A 17,255-nucleotide genomic window follows, 5' to 3' on the forward strand; every position below is an offset into this window, starting at 1 on the left:
ATAGGATCAGCATTCAAAAAAGAACTTCCAGTGAGTTATCCTTAAGCATGCTGGCAACAGGAAGCAGGGTTGCCAAGTGTCCGGTTTTGAACTGGACAGTCCAGTATTTGAGCTTTCTGATTGGGAAACAAATTGAGAAAATATAAATATCCAGTATTTTCTAAATAAGATGTAATGTAGATTGTGATGTAATATCAAGTGTGTCCGGTATTTTTGTTGAAACCATCTGGCAACCGTAACAGGAAGAGAATTTTACCCTTTAATAAGTTATCAATGGCTGATGACGTTACATGTACAGCAAGCGATATATTCAAATTTATTACACACTTTTACAATTTGGCCAACAAAACAAAAAATTGATTCTTAGCTTCCATCCACCAACACAAGGTAACTTTTTTTTTTTTTTTTTTAAAGCCAAACCAGTATTTTACACTATGTCTGAAAGGCTTTGGGGGGGGGAAAACAACACAAAAAGAGGTAAATTTCAGAGCAGAGGACCCTACAATCAGAGGGTACTGTCACCCCTAGAAATTCAACCCTTGGGATTGAACAGCACAGAGCATTGCAGCTGATTGCAACTGCTATGACCAGGAATGAGGGAGAAGCTAAAAAAAAGAGTGATAACCAGCTGGGTCCTAGACCGTTTAGAGCTTTAGAAAGAGTCATCAAGCCCTGAATTGCTTCCCAAAACTAATCTTCAACCATATACCCTCTGAAACAGCTACGTAAATAAAATTTATTTAATCTCTAAAAAAACATAAAATGCATAATGTTTAAACACCGATCAACATGTTGCATGTGTACTGTGGAAAATCTTTTTGTATATAATTTTATGAACAAATCAGGTTTTTAAAGGATATAAAAGAAATATGATTCAACTTTACAGTTGTTCTATACACAACAGAAAAATCAGTACGTTGTAAACTATTCTTTATGTTTTTAAGAAATTTGGACTAGTCCACATACTATTCAAGTAAAAACATTAAAAAAATATATTAAAAAATACTTTAGAAGAGACTTTAATAGCATGAAAGCACACAAAATACAAAGTTTACAAAAGTGGTATAAGGATAGAATTCTGCACTGAGAATCATGTAAGCTGACCCCTACATACACATAGATCTCTACCAAAGGCCATGGGAATCCTGTGCATCTCCTAGTTCAGGATCAGGGCCACATTTTATGTTCCAAACCCTTATTTTGAAAATGGATGTTCGTCTTAAGTTAAAAGTCACATGCACATGTGTAATATACTCACACAATACACCCTTAATTATGATATTATTTAAACAATTTCACAAAATATTAACTATTGGTTTAAACACTTTTGAAACTATAGATTAAAACAGAAGAAAAACATCCACAATCGTAATGGCTTTCTGAAAAAAAGCCTTTTCTAATACTCAACAACAATTCAGATTATTTCATCAGAGAAAAAGTTTACAATAGTTAATGAAGTTTTACTTTACCAAGTTGGTGCTGTGGATACATGCTGTAATTTGAAGGTGAGAAATCTATCTGATCTTCTTCATCTATAGTCTGCCCTAACGAAAACAGGCTGACACGTCTCATCTTCAATAGCCTTGGGGAACTTCCAACAGTATTTCCAATATCCAGTACCACATCTCCAGAAATTACAGCAGGAACTACTTTTTTTAAAAAGTCCATTTTTTTGTTTTGTTCCGTCTACTTTCCCCAACACGAATTAGACTAGCTACATAACACACACCCAGGTGCTTGTACAAACTTCCTTGAAGAATCAGTAAGGTGGACTACTTGAGCTACTTTACACAGTGATGTCATGCTGAACCTGGGTGGTGCCAAAACCAGCAGGTCAGCTGCCAGCTGCTGGCAGGCTGATTTCAAAGACAGTTTACTGTACAGACTGATAACAAAACAAAATAAGCAATTAAGTTACTGGAATATACAAGAGTTGATCAACTGCCACAAAACAAAAACATATTTAACACTACCATGATTTTAAACCAAAATGTTATAAAACATCTAAAAATGCAAATTTATTTTGACAGTTAATTAGCTCTTCATTTCAATTAAGTGCACAGGGAGGCACATACTTCTGCATTCACAGATAAGTGTTATCATTTAGAAACCCATTTCTCAGCTTTACAAACAGAGTTACTAACAGCTCAAATATTCCATGCTTTGAACAAATTACATTCTTGAACAGCTTTGCAAATGGTGCATTAACATTTGCTTATGCTACCACACAGAAAAACCTCTTATTCTTTATTCCACGCTTTTACATTTGGGAATAAAAATCAGCAAATAATTAAAGACATCAAACCATTTAAAACTAAAATTAGAGATCTATAAACACACAAGTGAAGTTGGTTTTTACCCCATTTGTGACTATGAAGAAAATACCACAACATTCAAGAATTATTTGTACATTGCTTCTTGTTTTGAATGTCTATTAATGATCAGACTAGACATTTTTAGAAGCAGATTTTACTGACAAAAAGCAGCTCAGGCGCCAAGCTGTATTTTCAAACCCTGATTAACAAAATTATCTCGCCCACGAAAATTCTAATTTTAAGTACACAAAACTATTTTATAATGTATTTTATTTTATCTTTTTTCCCCTCAAACTTGCCTTTAAAATTAGTCCTCACAGAAATTCTCACACAGTAAATCATACAAAATAGGCTACATAAAATAAAACCTACTGACTTCTGGGTTTCACAATGTAATAACGGATTATACAGATATTACCAAATAACTAAAACTAAGGTGTTAGCTATACTTGGAAACTATTGCAGATTAATTTGAGCTATTTCACATTAAGTTGCCTTGTGTCCACAAAATTATTTTTTGATAAAATCATTTGGTGTTTTAGTAGGTTTTATAAAAGCCACTTGAAGTGAGTTTATAGAGATGTGGGATGAACTTACATGCAGCAAAGTAGGTGTAAATGCATCCCCATCTCAAAACAACTGATGTGCACTTGCCGTGTCTGTCACCTGGTAGCCCACATTGCTTTGCTTGCTACTTAGGATGACCAAAGCAGGATGACCATTCTGTTTACTTGCATGCCCTCTACTAAGCGTAACTGTTTACATGGTTAACAAATGAGCCTGGGCTAATCGGGTAACATGCAAGGTTACATGCAGCCCTTGCCCACTCCACCCATCTGACAGGGGAGAATATGAAATCTGGAATACTGCTTCCACCTGCCTGGATCGGGGTTTATGTGATGAGGTCTCTGAATCTGATTGAAGTAAGTTGTCATACTCACTGGAACCTGCCTGAGAAATTACTGAGGGCAGGTAAGCAGGTGAGGAGCAATCAGAGATTGTGGATGAGCGCCTGGAGGTGCGGTGTTGCTGAGATGTAGAGGCTATGTGCCTTGAATGGTAAGTGTGGGAGGACCACGGTTGATATCCATGCCATGTATCCCACGGGCTCCACTGAGGTAGGAGCTGATGTGGAGGAAACATCCATGGTTGGCTGGGCCAAATAGGATGTGGTTGAAGGGAGTGATTCCTGTATGAATTCCAGGAAGTTAGTGATAGAGAAGGAGAGGAATGGCGTGATGAGAGCCTGCTCCTATGCCCGCTACCATAATCAGATCTTGGAGATAGTGGTGTAGGCAAGTTGGGGCCACTCTGAAGTGTTAGCGTGCCCCTGCGCCATGGAGCATGGTGAGGCAGTTACTCCTCTTGATTCAGGCTGAGGAGATTTTTATAAGTGCCACGTTTTGTGCAGCGCTTTCTTGTGCTGCGGTGCCATAGAGCAGTCAAAATCACTCTGCCCAGTTAGATTGGGTGCAGAGGGAGAGTTCACCGGAGCTGATGGAGGAGGCATATGCAGCTTATCTGAAGCTGCTACCTCAATGGCACCAGTTGATGTGGCAGTCTTAATTTGTGCCTCAGCTCTCCTGACTGGCACTGACTTGCGTTTCTCCATGGTACCAGAGACTGGTGGCATCAGGGAATGAGAGGCTCTAGGCAGCTCGAACAGGGAGCGTGCCGGTGTTGAGAGCCTTTGTGGGGTGAGGAAGCTGCCCTACCCGAGAGCTTTTGCTGTGCTGGCATATCATCTAGTTTGTTCCTTGGTAACTGAAGAGAGTTTTCCTAGAGAATAGTCTTGAGCCATGTTTCAGAGTCTTTTCTGGCCCTTGCCGTCATATTCAGGCAACAAGGGCACTTTTGCGCCACTTGAGACTCTGCCAGGTATTTGACACATGAGGCATAGCCCTCTCAGGTAGGCATTGAGTCTCTGCATGAATCACATTTTTTGAAGCCAGGAGAACCTGGCATTGTCGCAGAGACAAAAAGCTGCGCCACCACGGTGGGTGCCGGGTTTTTTCCCCCCCGGAAACAAAGTGAACATTGAAAAAGGTCAAACTAACTAAAACTATGAGGTATAAAGCTAAGACTAATGGAGGATTTCTGTTTTTCCTGTCAGGAGAGGACTGCATAAAAAAAGCCAACTGTATAAAAGGCAAACATCTTCCTATTGGTTCTCTCCCCAGTGGCTATAACCACCACACTGCCTGCAGTTATAGGCTGCCACACAGCTTTTTCTAAGCTAGCACATTTATTAAACTGAAAGCATTGCAGGAAAAACATTAAAAACAATGAAAACCTACACACATACTAAAAAGCTTTCCATGCATCATCTGTTTTGTGGCCTTCCTAAATCAAATTTTCCAATACTTCTGCAAGGATTTGGGGACCTTCTGGCACAGAAGGTTCTGTTTGCTGAATCAGAATCAGCTGAAACTCAGGCTACTTATTCAACAGTTTTTTCTTTTTCTGTTGCGCTCTGGAGAATCCAGTATGTACTATAATATATGAGAGAATCTCCAGGTGGTGGTACTTCTCTGAGGATGTTACAAACTGAGCCAATTTGCCTAATCACCAGACTGTTCTCTCCCTTAGAATTACATACAATCCCAACCCATAATGATACAGCAAGATCTTAATACAGTAAGATCTCTCAAAAGGTATTACAGGAAATTGATTTGGCACAAGTGGAATTTGGGAGAGCATCCCTGATTTCCCTTCCTCCCCCCATTTAAGCTCTTGCATTGCAATTTAGGAGAAAGAGAACTGACTTCTAAAAGATGAAATACAGTAGGGTATAGGCAAAGAACACATAAGGGGTATGGAAGGACACAGGGAGGGATCCTAAATAACTGGTGGAGGGAGTCAAAAGTAGGATAAAAAAATGGAACAAGTTGGGGGATGGGGAGCCTGTTGTAAAACTAGGTAAATACATAGATGAGTTGATGTACCTTTCCTGGAAGGCCTCTGTGTGCCCCCAAGAGTACACAAACTTCTGATTGAGAACCACTGCTACAGAACTTGGGCTTCTTTGTAGACTTGTCCCAGGAAACCTTTGAAATGTTAATATTTAAATTGTACCTGCATTCTTCAAAAGATAAAAGCACCTAGGATTTCCTTAGCTATATACAGGCAGTCCCCGACTTACGCGGATCCGACTTATGTCGGATCCCCACTTACGAACGGGGCTTTTCTCGCCCCGGAGCTCACGGGCGGCGGGTCGCCACCCGTGTCCTCCGGGGCGAGAAAAGCTTCACCCGGTCTCCCTGGTCTGCTGGGGGGGTCCAGCAAAGCCGCTGGACCCCCCCCAGCAGACCAGGGGGACAGGAGCAAAGCCGCGGAGCACGCCCGCAGCGGGACAGCCGCATCTCCTAGGTCAGCAGACCAGGGAGACGGAGCAAAGCCGTGGAGGACTTGGGCGGTCCCGCCACCCCCGTCTCCCTGGTCTGCTGGGGGGGGGGTGCAGCTAGTGCCCCCCCCTCCTCCGCAGACCAGGCTTTTCTTGTCTACCCCAGTAGCGCGGCTCCTCGGCGCTCCGGACCAACCCGGCAGCACCCCAGCTGCTCTGCCCCAGGCATCCTGATTCAGCCGCTGCTGGTCAGTTTCAGCAGCGGCTGAATCAGGATGCCTGGGGCAGAGCAGCTGGGGTGCTGCTGGGTTGCTCCAGTAGCGCCGAGGAGCCGCGCTACTGGAGCAACCCAGCAGCACCCCAGCTGCTCTGTCCCAGGCGTCCCCAAGTCAGCCGCTGCTGAAACTGACCAGCGGCTGACTACAGGAAGCCCGAGGCAGAGTTGCTCTGCCCCAGGCTTCCTGGAATCAGCCGCTGATCAGTTTCAGCAGCAGCTGACTTGGGGACGCCTGGGTTTCTTAAGTTGAATCCGTATGTAAGTCAGAACTGGCATCCAGATTCAGCCACGGTTGAAACTGATCAGTTTCAGCAGCGGCTGACGCCAGTTCCAACTTACATACAGATTCAACTTAAGAACAAACCTACAGTCCCTATCTTGTACGTAACCCGGGGACTGCCTGTATTTACAATCTAAAATTAATGAAAATAATTATCACAGTTGAACCAAAAAAACCAGAACCTTCTCAACATCTATATCCTCTTTCAAATAGTCAGTGTTACCGCATTTAATAAATATACATAGAATCATAGAATCATGATTAGGACTGGAAGGGACCTCGAGAGGTCATCGAGTCCAGCCCCCCGCCCTCAAGGCAGGACCAAGCTCCGTCTACACCATCCCTGACAGATGTCTATCTAACCTGTTCTTAAATATCTCCAGAGAGGGAGATTCCACCACCTCCCTTGGCAATTTATTCCAATATTTGACCACCCTGACAGTTAGGAATTTTTTCCTAATGTCCAATCTAAACCTCCCTTGCTGCACTTTAAGCCCATTACTCCTTGTCCTGTCCTCAGAAACCAAGAGGAACTAATTTTCTCCTTCCTCCTTGTGACACCCTTTTAGATATTTGAAAACGCTATTATGTCCCCCCTTAATCTTCTTTTTTCCAAACTAAACAAGCCCAGTTCATGAAGCCTGGCTTCATAGGTCATGTTCTCTAAACCTTTAATAATTCTTGTCGCTCCTCTCTGTACCCTTTCCAATTTCTCCACATCTTTCTTGAAATGTGGTGCCCAGAACTGGACACAGTACTCCAGCTGAGGCCTAACTAGTGCAGAGTAGAGTGGCAGAATGACTTCACGAGTTTTGCTTACAACACACCTGTTGATACAACCTAGAATCATATTTGCTTTTTTTGCAACAGCATCACACTGTTGACTAATATTCAACTTGTGGTCCACTATGACCCCTAGATCCCTTTCCTTACAAGCAACAAACATCTTCTCACATAAGGAAACATAAAAGTGAAGCCCACTGGATCTTTCTTTCCTCCACCCACCCCCACATAAATAGGCTTCCTTGGTGGAAAAAGACAGAAACTGTTTCTGAAGTATTTTATGCATGGATTTTCTCTTTTCTTATAACCAACCAACCAAGATACTAATTCGTAAATTTGACTAGCTCAATGAAATTGTATTTTTTCTCATTAGCAATTTGTAGATCAAAAATTATTAAACAGTAACAAAATGTATTGCAGGAGACCAAATAAAGTAGATTAAAAAGTGCCCCTTAAATTAATTGATTCAGAGAATAATGAAGTTCGTCCTGAAAGCAGTAAATCTGCTTTCAAGTCACATGAGCCATCAGCATACATTAATATTTAAAATTTTCTTTTGGTCCTTAACCAGTTTATTTACTTCAGTCTGATCACTGACACAACATTAGGACTTGTTAGTTATTCATTTTTATTTCTCTTTCTATATCTGTTGCAATTACTTATAATATGTTACAAGTCAGTTCAGTTTATAACTAGCTCCTCAAGACACAATACTAGATTCAACTAAAAAAAGAAAATAATCATAAATTGACAATATAACCTAATGAAGTACACTCAGAAAAAATAAACATAGTTCTGTTTGATGTTATTTTGAGCGATTTATTCTGTTGGCATAATAAGATATTTAAAAGGAACTAAAATTGTGTAAAACGTTTCCCCCAGCATTTAAATTACATTCAAGGACCTCAACATGGTGTGCATCCAGACTTATTTGAATTATAGTGCATTAGTTTCCAAAACATGAAATCCAGATTACTGTCTACTTGTTCCAAATAGCAGTATCAGGTAACTAATATAAGTACATTATCTAAAGGTAAAAATGTATATTAAAAGAAGACTATTCATCTTTAATATACTACGGTGATGCTGAGTATCTATTACAATGAATAATCCACATAGCCACCTCTTGATCTGTCATATTATATATAAATAATGCAAGTAATACTAACTATTCAAAGTAATGAATAACATTTTCACCAAAGTTTTGTTTACATTTCAGAAGTTATTTGAGTTATATAAGGTTTAGCTCTTAACATAAAAATCTCTGAAGTAAGTTTTATCTGCATTCTCAGTGACCTGTATAACAGGCCCACCAAAAATGCAGGTAATCTGTCAGTCTTTGGGGGGGGGGGGGGGATCTTAATTTCTGCACAACACTTGCATCAATTAACTTACACTTTACTCGCTCACATTTATCTTTCATTTTAAAAGATTTTTGTATTTAATTTTAATGTAGCAGAAATCCTACCCTCATGATTCATTATGGATACTTTAAAAATACATAAAATATTGACACTGCCATACAAATTCAGATTAGAAGAAACAGATTTAATAAATAAATTGAGGCTCCATGGAACCTGACAGTCCAGGTTAGAGATGTTAAATATCGGTTAACTGAATAATCAATTTACCTCAAGAATTCTTATTGGTTACTCGACTATTCTGTAGTCCCTGGGTAGGACTGATAGACTGCACTCCATCCCCACGCCCGAAGAGCCTCTGCCACTCCACACTGCTGCCTCCATATCAGAGGCAGCAGCATCGGGGTGCCAGAAAGGAGCTGGTTCACAAGGGAAGCCAGTTTAACAACTAGCTCTCCTCACGGACTGGCTGCCTGTTTTTCTGAGCTCCTGGAACCGGTGAGAGCCGGAACTGAGCCTGGCTGACTGCCTGGCTGGCTCACTTTTAATACACTTTAAATGCAGAGCTGCAGCAGCGGTAGGTCCCAGACCCTGTGTCAAGCCAGGACTGAGCTGGGCTGCTAGCCAGCCTGCTAAAAATTTACTGGCGGGGGTGGGGAAGAGGAAATGCATGTAGTCTATAGCATCAACATAAGCTTTTGCTTATCGGTTAATCAACTATCCTATTGCATCCCTATCCAGGATGAAATTTTAATTGCAGCTGTATGAAACCTAAGAATATAAACACGTTCATGTTTGTCAGACCAAATGATCCATCTAGCTCAGTATAGTGTTTTCGAAGAACAGAGAGTGCCAAATACTTCAGAGGGAATGAGCAGGTCTTGTTCAAAGAATTTGTAAAGATAGGGGATTTACTGAGAACTACGAGTCACCTCCAACTCATTGCTTAGAATCATACTTGGGTGTACTATTTGGTTTAATAAAAAAAAGTCTGTTCAGTCAGTTGGACTAATGAACATTCATTATCATCTTGCTTCCTTACAAGCAACTCTTTTCACATTTTATTCTGATTATAAAAAAGAGATTTATCACAATCTTTTAATTTTCAATAGCTGATATGCCCAAATTGCAAAATACAAGGGCTATGGTACATTTTCAGCCTGATCCTGAAACTAGTATACATGCAGAAAACTAATGGAATTCAGCAGAAGAGGTTTTGTAGTACTGAGCCCATGAAGTTCAAAGATTTGACTTCATCTCACTGTTGTCAAGGCTTGCTCTATCTAGCACACATGGACTGTAACAAATAATTGGGGTCTGTCTGTCTCTCTCACTGTGAAGTGTGTGTTTGTGCAAAATAAAAATCTTATTCTGGAATTACCTACAGATAGAAAATTTTGCATAAACAATCCTGCCACTTAAATTAGCTGAACGCACTACTTTTTCACTGCAATATGGTGGGTGAACTGTTTAAATCGGTGTTTCTCAAAGTGGTTCGCAGACCCCACTCTGAAAAAGCTACCACCAGGCTACTTCGTTTACTTTACTTATCGGTTCCTTGTTACAAATCACAATATAATTCAAATTAGTTACAGAAAGAGTAATGAAAGCTTTACGAGTTTCTGAATCAAATTTACTATGTATGGTAATTATTCAATAAAATTAATAATGTTTGAAGTTGAAATCCTACAAATTTAAAACTGCTTTTATTTCCCTTTTGCAAGAACATTAATAAAAAATTCTATTACATATATTTAATTTCTTGAACTTCCCTATAAGTGTAATCTATGCAAAAATGAGTATATGAGAGAGAGACAGAGTGTGTGTGTGTGTGTGTGTGTGTGTGTATATAAACACACACACACACACACACACAAATTTACCTGGCGTTGCTTAGGTCCTTAACTTTTTCTTTTTGGAAGATTAAACGAAAAATGTACATGATTCGTTTACTCATTACTCTGGTGTGAGACTGGGAATATGGGTTTCAGTGTGCAGGCTCCCTTGCTCACCACAGTACCTTGGGGCCACATGAGAAGCACCTCTCCATGTCCACTGCAGCTCCAGCACGCACAGCTAGGAGAGGGGCTAGGGCAGATCCAGGTTCATCTGCCCTCTGTAGTCCCCAGACAGAATGAAGAATGCAACAAACTGTTCACTTTCCTCTCACTCTCTGATGAAGGGCAACCGCCAGCAATATTCCCATATGAATCAGAAGGGTGGGGAGCTTCAGCCACCTTGCCCTACCTAAAGGTGCCCTACGCAGGTGCAAGGCCAGGAGCTGGTGCAGTCCCGGACCCGGGGGAGAGAGAGATAGAGAAAGCATGCATACCCTTACATGTGTGAAAGCTCCTCCAGCTACCTTTAAATTTATTTGCCAAACAAAAAGAAAAAAATAGAAATAGAAATATGATAGAAATGTAGCCGTGTTAGTCTGGGGTAGTTGAAGCAAAATGCAGGACAATGTAGCACTTTAAAGACTAACAAGATGGTTTATTAGATGATGAGCTTTCGTGGGCCAGACCCACTTCCTCAGATCAAATAGTGGAAGAAAGTAGTCACAACCATATATACCAAAGGATACAATTAAAAAAAATGAACAAATATGAAAAGGACAAATCACATTGCAGAACAGGAGGAGGATGCGGGGGAGGGGGGGGAGGAAGGAAGGTAAGTGTCTGTGAATTGATGATATTAGAGGTGGGGAGAGTGGGATGTTTGTGAGTTAATGGTATTAGAGGTGATAATTGGGGAAACTGTCTTGGTAATGGGTGAGATGTTCAAATGTTTGTTAAGTCCTTGTTGGCAAGTGTCGAATTTTAACATGAATGACAGGGCTATTAAATTCGACACTTGCCAACAAGGACTTAACAAACATTTGAACTATCTCACCCATTACCAAGACAGTTTCCCCAATTATCACCTCTAATACCATTAACTCACAAACATCCCACTCTCCCCACCTCTAATATCATCAATTCACAGACACTTACCTTCCTTCCTCCCCCCCCCCCCCGCATCCTCCTTCTGTTCTGCAATGTGATTTGTCCTTTTCATATTTGTTCATTTTTTTTAATTGTATCCTTTGGTATATATGGTTGTGACTACTTTCTTCCACTATTTGATCTGAGGAAGTGGGTCTGGCCCACGAAAGCTCATCATCTAATAAACCATCTTGTTAGTCTTTAAAGTGCTACATTGTCCTGCATTTTGCTTCAAATAGAAATATGTTAGTCTTAATTAAAAATGGGAAATTTTGGATAAAATAAAATTTAAAACATACTTAAGCTATTAGATTTTCTGAAAGAAGTCTGGAGATTGCCACTGATCTACTCTGGAGGCCCTCATTAGCCTCCCGTAGCAGAAAATGTCTTCACTGACGTCAGCCCCTGACAAGAGGGCAGAAAGCCCCGTTTGTGATGATTTCAAAGAACTTATACCAGACCAATGGTTCTCAACCTGCAGCTGGTGGAGTGCTTGTGGCCCAATCTGCAGAAAGCTGCAGCCCATGTAACATCCCCAGAGCCAGACTGGAAGCACTGGATACAGCCCACATAATACACTGTGGGTTGCATACGTGGCTCACAATGGTAATGAGGTTGAGAGCCGCTCCAGACAGTAGAATTTTGATTATGTACCTATATTGTTTCTCAATCAAACATCACACACACACACAAAAAGTTCTCATCAAAGTAAGCACCATTGGCAAGGTCACAGACAATAATATACCTTCCTTTGGGATATTTTTTGTGACTCAAAACATTTCATAATAAGTTACCATAGAGTAGAGAGAGTTACTCACCCTGTGCAGTAACGTCTGTTCTTCGAGATGTGTGTCCCTGTGGGTGCTCCACTCGAGGTGCTGGGTCCGTCCCGGCGCTGCAAAACGGAGAAACTTCCACAGCAGTAGCCCTGCCGGCCCGCGCATGCGCTCCTGTTGCCTCGCGCCGTTCACGCCGTTACAGCTGAGCGCGGGCCGGCTCGTCAGTTTCCTCCCAATTGGAAGCATCTGAAAGAGAGAAACAGAAGCTCCGAAGCAGGGAGGAGGGTGGGTCGTGGAGCACCCACAGGGACACACATCTCGAAGAACAGACGTTACTGCACAGGGTGAGTAACTCTCTCTTCTTCGTCGAGTAGTGTCCCCGAGGGTGCTCCACTCGAGGTGAGTACAGAGCAGTGGTCAAGCACTATCGGCGTGCTTCGGACTTATGATCTCTGTGCTGTGGCCAAGACTGCTTGCGCCACCGCTGAATCATTTCTCAATATTTTCGCAAGAGCATAATGCTTGACAAAGGTGAGCGAGGATGACCAGGTTGCTGCACGGCATATGTCCTGTAAGGGTACCCCTCTAAGGTACGCAGTAGATGCGGCCAAGCCTCTGGTGGAATGAGCGCGAGGTCGTCCTGGTAAGGATTTGTGTCGTAGGGCATAACAACGTGAGATACAGGAGGTGATCAAATTGGAAATACGTTGTGTGGAGAGCTGTTGACCCTTGGAGCGCTCCGCCGTAGCTATAAAAAGGTGCCGAGACTTTCTGAAGGCACGTGTTCTATGCAGGTAGAAGGCCAGTGCTCGTCTAACATCGAGGGTATGTAAACGTGAGTCTTCTGGCGAGGAATGAGGTTTCGGATAGAATGTTGGCAGAATTATGGGCTTGTTTACATAGAAGGGAGAATTTATCTTCGGAAGGAAGAGAGAATGAACGCGAAGCAGAACCCCTTGTTCAGAAAATAAAGTGTATGGTGGACCAGCTGAAAGGGCGGCCAACTCACTTACCCGCCGTGCTGACGTGATTGCCAGAAGGAATGATACTTTCATTGTTAGCAAGCGCAGGTTGCAAGTTGCTAATGGTTCAAAGGGGGGACGAGTTAGTGCGTCCAGTACCAAAGATAAGTCCCACGGCTCCGGAGGGATTGTGAAGGTCAGATATAGGTTATCAAGCCCCTTTAGGAACCTTTTAACTAACGGGTGAGCAAATAGCAAATGTCCGTCGATGTGCGGGCGGAAGGCCGAGATTGCTGCCAAGTGCACTTTCAACGAAGCATTTGCTAAGCCCTCCGTCTTCAGATGGAAGATGTAGTCCAAAGTATGCTGCACCGGTAAAGAAAGAGGGTCAAAGTCCCTTTCCAGACACCACGCTTGGAACCGGTGCCATTTGTAGGTGTAGGCCTTGCGAGTGCTATGGCATCTGCTATTCATAAGTACATGTTTCACTTCCTGAGAGCAAGTCATTTCCGGTGGCTGAAACCAGTTAGGAGCCATGCCGAAAGATGCATGCGATCGATGCTCGGATGCAGCATCGAACCGTGCCGTTGAGACAGTAAGTTGGGCATCAGTGGAAGTCGTTGTGGATGAGCGACCGACATTCTGGACAATTGTGTCAGCCAAGTCTGTTGAGGCCAATAGGGTGCTATGAAAATCACTGTTGCACCCTCCATCGCTATCTTCTCCAGTGCCCTCGGAATGAGAGGAAGAGGCAGAAACGCATAGAGAAGTTGGTGAGATCCCCAACTGAGCAGAAGAGCGTCCCCCAGGGAATTCTTGCCAGTACCCGCCTGTGAGCAGTAATGATGACACTTCTTGTTGTGACGAGTGGCAAAGAGGTCTATACTCGGGAACCCCCAGAGACGGAAGAGACCATGAGCCACCTCGTTGTGTAACTCCCACTCGTGCTGAGGAAGGAAGTTTCTGCTCAGGGCGTCGTCGATGATATTGTCTTTGCCTGGGAGGTACAATGCGGTAAGGATTATATTGTGGTGGATCGCCCAGTTCCACAGTCATATCGCGTCCGCGCACAGGGATCGTGAACGGGCCCCACGTTGTCTGTTGATATAGTACACCGTGCATATATTGTCGGTGATGATGTGGACTGCACTACCTTGGATCCTCTGAAGGAAGTGCCTGCATGCATTGGATACAGCTCGGAGCTCGAGGAGATTTATGTGTAGAAGTGACTCCTGTGCCGACCAGAGTCCCTGAACTCGATGTTGTTGCAGATGTGCGCCCCAACTGATCAGAGAAGCATCCGTTGTGATCTGCACTGTGGGTCTTCGTGCGTGGAAAGGGACCCCGATAACAAATTTTGCGGGTTGTCCCACCATATTAGTGAAGTCCTGACATGTCCGGGAATGGACATTGTCTTGCTCACAGCGTGTACCCCCGGTGTGTAGACTTTGAACAGCCAATGCTGGAGACTGCGTAGATGAAGTCTGGCATGCGCCACCACATATGTGGTGGCAGCCATATGTCCGAGCAGTTTCAGGTAAGTCAGTATGCTGGATCTGGGAGCAATTGAAACTGTACGTACCAAGTCCCGAATCATCTGGAATCTTGTTGCAGGCAAGTATACTCTTGCACTCAGTGCATCGAGTCTCGCGCCGATAAACTCCAAGTCCTGACGCGGTGCCAAGGACGATTTGCCGAAATTGATTATGAGGCCCAGAGCCTCAAATACGGCTGTGGTGGTGGTCACTGCCCACGTAGCCTCCTCGCGAGTTGGGGCCTTTAATAGGCAATCGTCGAGATACGGGAAAAATCACGATATTGAGGCATCAGAGGTAGGCAGCTACCACTGCCAGGGTTTTGGAAAACACCCGTGGTGCTGCTGACAGACCGAAAGGTAACACTCAGTAATGTTCCGCGCCCACTACGAAACGAAGGAATCGCCTGTGGGCCGAGTGAATGGCTATGTGGAAATAGGCGTCCTGTAAGTCGAGGGACGCAAACCAATCCCCTTTGTGGAGAGCCGGAATGACAGAAGCTAAAAAGTGACCATTTTGAATTTTTGTTTTCTCAGGTAGCGGTTGAGTCGACGCAGGTCCAGGATAGGCCTCCAACACCCTGACTTCTTCTGGGTGAGGAAGTACGTGGAATAGAAACCTCTCCCCCGAAATTGAATGGGTACCCTTTCCACGGCTCCTATAGTAAGTAGTCGGGACACCTCTTGCTGTAGAAGAGTCTCGCGAGAGGGGTCCCTGAAAAGGGACGGGGAGGGCAGGAAGTGGGGGGGAATGGAGTTGAAAGGGATGGCATATCCTGAAACAACTATGTCGTTGACCCATCGATCGGTGGAAATCAGAGACCAGCGATGTTGATAAGGCCTCAGCCGATGATGGAATAAGGCTACCTGATTGTGTGACGCTCCTGACAAAGGAGTTGCACGTAGTCCCTCGACCAACCCATCAAACTTGTTGCCGGCCCTGCTGCTGACCGGAAGTCTTGCCAGGTTGTTGTCTTCGCTCTTGCTGGCGTTGTCTTGGTCTCTGTTGTTCACATGGCTTGGGGCAGAATGTTGCGTAAGAGAAGGGTCTCTGTTTGTTGTAGGGCATATACCTCTTACGTTTATACGGAGGCGTATACATGCCAAGCGTTCTAAGAGTCGTACGGGAGTCCTTGCCCGAGTGGAACACCTGATCAGTGGACTGGGTGAAAAGAGACTGACGATCGAAAGGCAAGTCTTCCACTTTGCTTAATAACTCCCTTGGGGCAGCTGCTTGGTGCAGCCACGACCCGCGACGCATAACTACCGCAGTAGCCGTGGCTCTAGCTGCTGCATCAGCCATGTCTAGGGCGATCTGAAGCACTGTTCTGGCCGTTGTGTAGCCCTCTTGTATTACCGCCCTCAAGATCTGGCGTTTTGAGTCTGGTAGGTGCTCTAGAAGAGGGACTAATTTGGAGTAGTTATCGAAGTCATGATTGGCAAGAGGGGCCACGTAATTGCACATCCGGAGAACTGAAGTGGCAGAAGAATACACTTTTCTACCTAAAATGTCCAGGCGTTTAGCCTCTTTATCACTTGCGGTATTTTTATTTTGGGCCGTCTTTGATCTTTGCTGGGCGGCGCCCATAACAAGGGAATTGGGCTGGGGATGCGTAAACAAAAAGTCCATCCCTTTTTGATTTATAAAGTATTTCTTGTCCACCCTCTTGTTAGTCGGTAAAGAAGCGGCGGGGGTCTGCCATATATCATTTGCAATTTCCAGGATAGCCTCATCGAAGGGCAGAGCCAGTTTTGATTTTTGTGAGGACTGCAAGTTCTTCAGCAAGGGATGTTGCTTTTGCTGTACGTCCGTAATCTGGATATCCTGAGATTGTGCCACTCTGGCAAAGAGCTCCTGAAACTGTTTGTGATCTTCCGTTGGGGATAGTTCACCAGGAAAGACAGCATCATCCGGAGATGATTGGTTGGCCGGAGAGTCGGGGGTCTGTGGTTCCCTATTTGGAGTGTAGTTGTTTTCATACGCGTCCCGACTAGTAACTGGCATCGCACCCTCCACAGGCACTGATGGAATCGCCGGCGAAGGTGCGCGTGGTGGAGACGCTGGGCATGTGGTTTGCGGAGATCGTGATCGTGGATATCACGTGTTATGAGGACACCGGCGGTCATCATAATGACGGTCCCATCTCCGACTGCGAGTCGGGGATCATCTAGGAGTGTAGGCTCTAGACTCCTCGCATCGACGTGAATATCTCGAACGTCCCGAAGACCTCGGTGATATAGATCTGTCAGAAAAACGAGATGGTGAACGAGAATAATAGGAATAGCGTCGTTGATCGTGATAGCGATAGTGATGGTACGATGGTGATCGCTGCAGTGATCTAGGATATCGGTCTCTAGTGGAGACATAATGAGAGGCACGATGGTTTTCAGAGCAGATTGAAGCTGGTGACCAAGGTCCCGGAGAGAACCGTGCTCTTTCAGGCGTGAGTGAAGGGGTCCGCACGCGCCTTGACTTGAAGGGCACCTCATTCAGCACTGAACAATCTGCACGAGAGGACGGTGCCGTTTGAAGTGGTGTAGTCCCGGTCGCATGGCTGCCCTGGGGTTGAATCAGCGGTGCCGTGGGAGTTAACAGCTGTGCCGGTGCCGGAGGAGGCTGCGGTGCAGAGTGCTGTA

The 17,255-nt window shown here is 44.0% G+C and overlaps 1 protein-coding gene across 10 annotated transcripts in view; it reads right to left on the bottom strand.

Annotated features, from left to right (window-relative positions):
- The window catches only part of FRYL (FRY like transcription coactivator), a 394,001-nt gene that overhangs the window by 321,970 nt on the left and 54,776 nt on the right, over positions 1–17,255 (bottom strand). For 3 of the 10 annotated variants that reach the window (XM_014568678.4, XM_014568676.4, XM_014568673.4), the window contains exon 1: positions 1,470–2,239. The exons of 3 other annotated variants lie outside the window; for them this stretch is intronic. In XM_014568678.4, coding sequence (XP_014424164.3) covers positions 1,470–1,668 — 199 coding nt within the window. In that variant the 5' untranslated portion in view covers positions 1,669–2,239. Of the gene's footprint in view, positions 1–1,469; positions 2,250–17,255 lie in introns of those variants that run through there. 4 more of the 10 variants (XM_014568672.4, XM_006113455.5, XM_075930450.2 and 1 more) reach the window with 3 other exon arrangements.

Source organism: Pelodiscus sinensis, chromosome 4 (assembly GCF_052426305.1).
Source record: "Pelodiscus sinensis isolate ZL-2025 chromosome 4, ASM5242630v1, whole genome shotgun sequence".
NCBI lineage: Eukaryota > Metazoa > Chordata > Testudines > Trionychidae > Pelodiscus > Pelodiscus sinensis.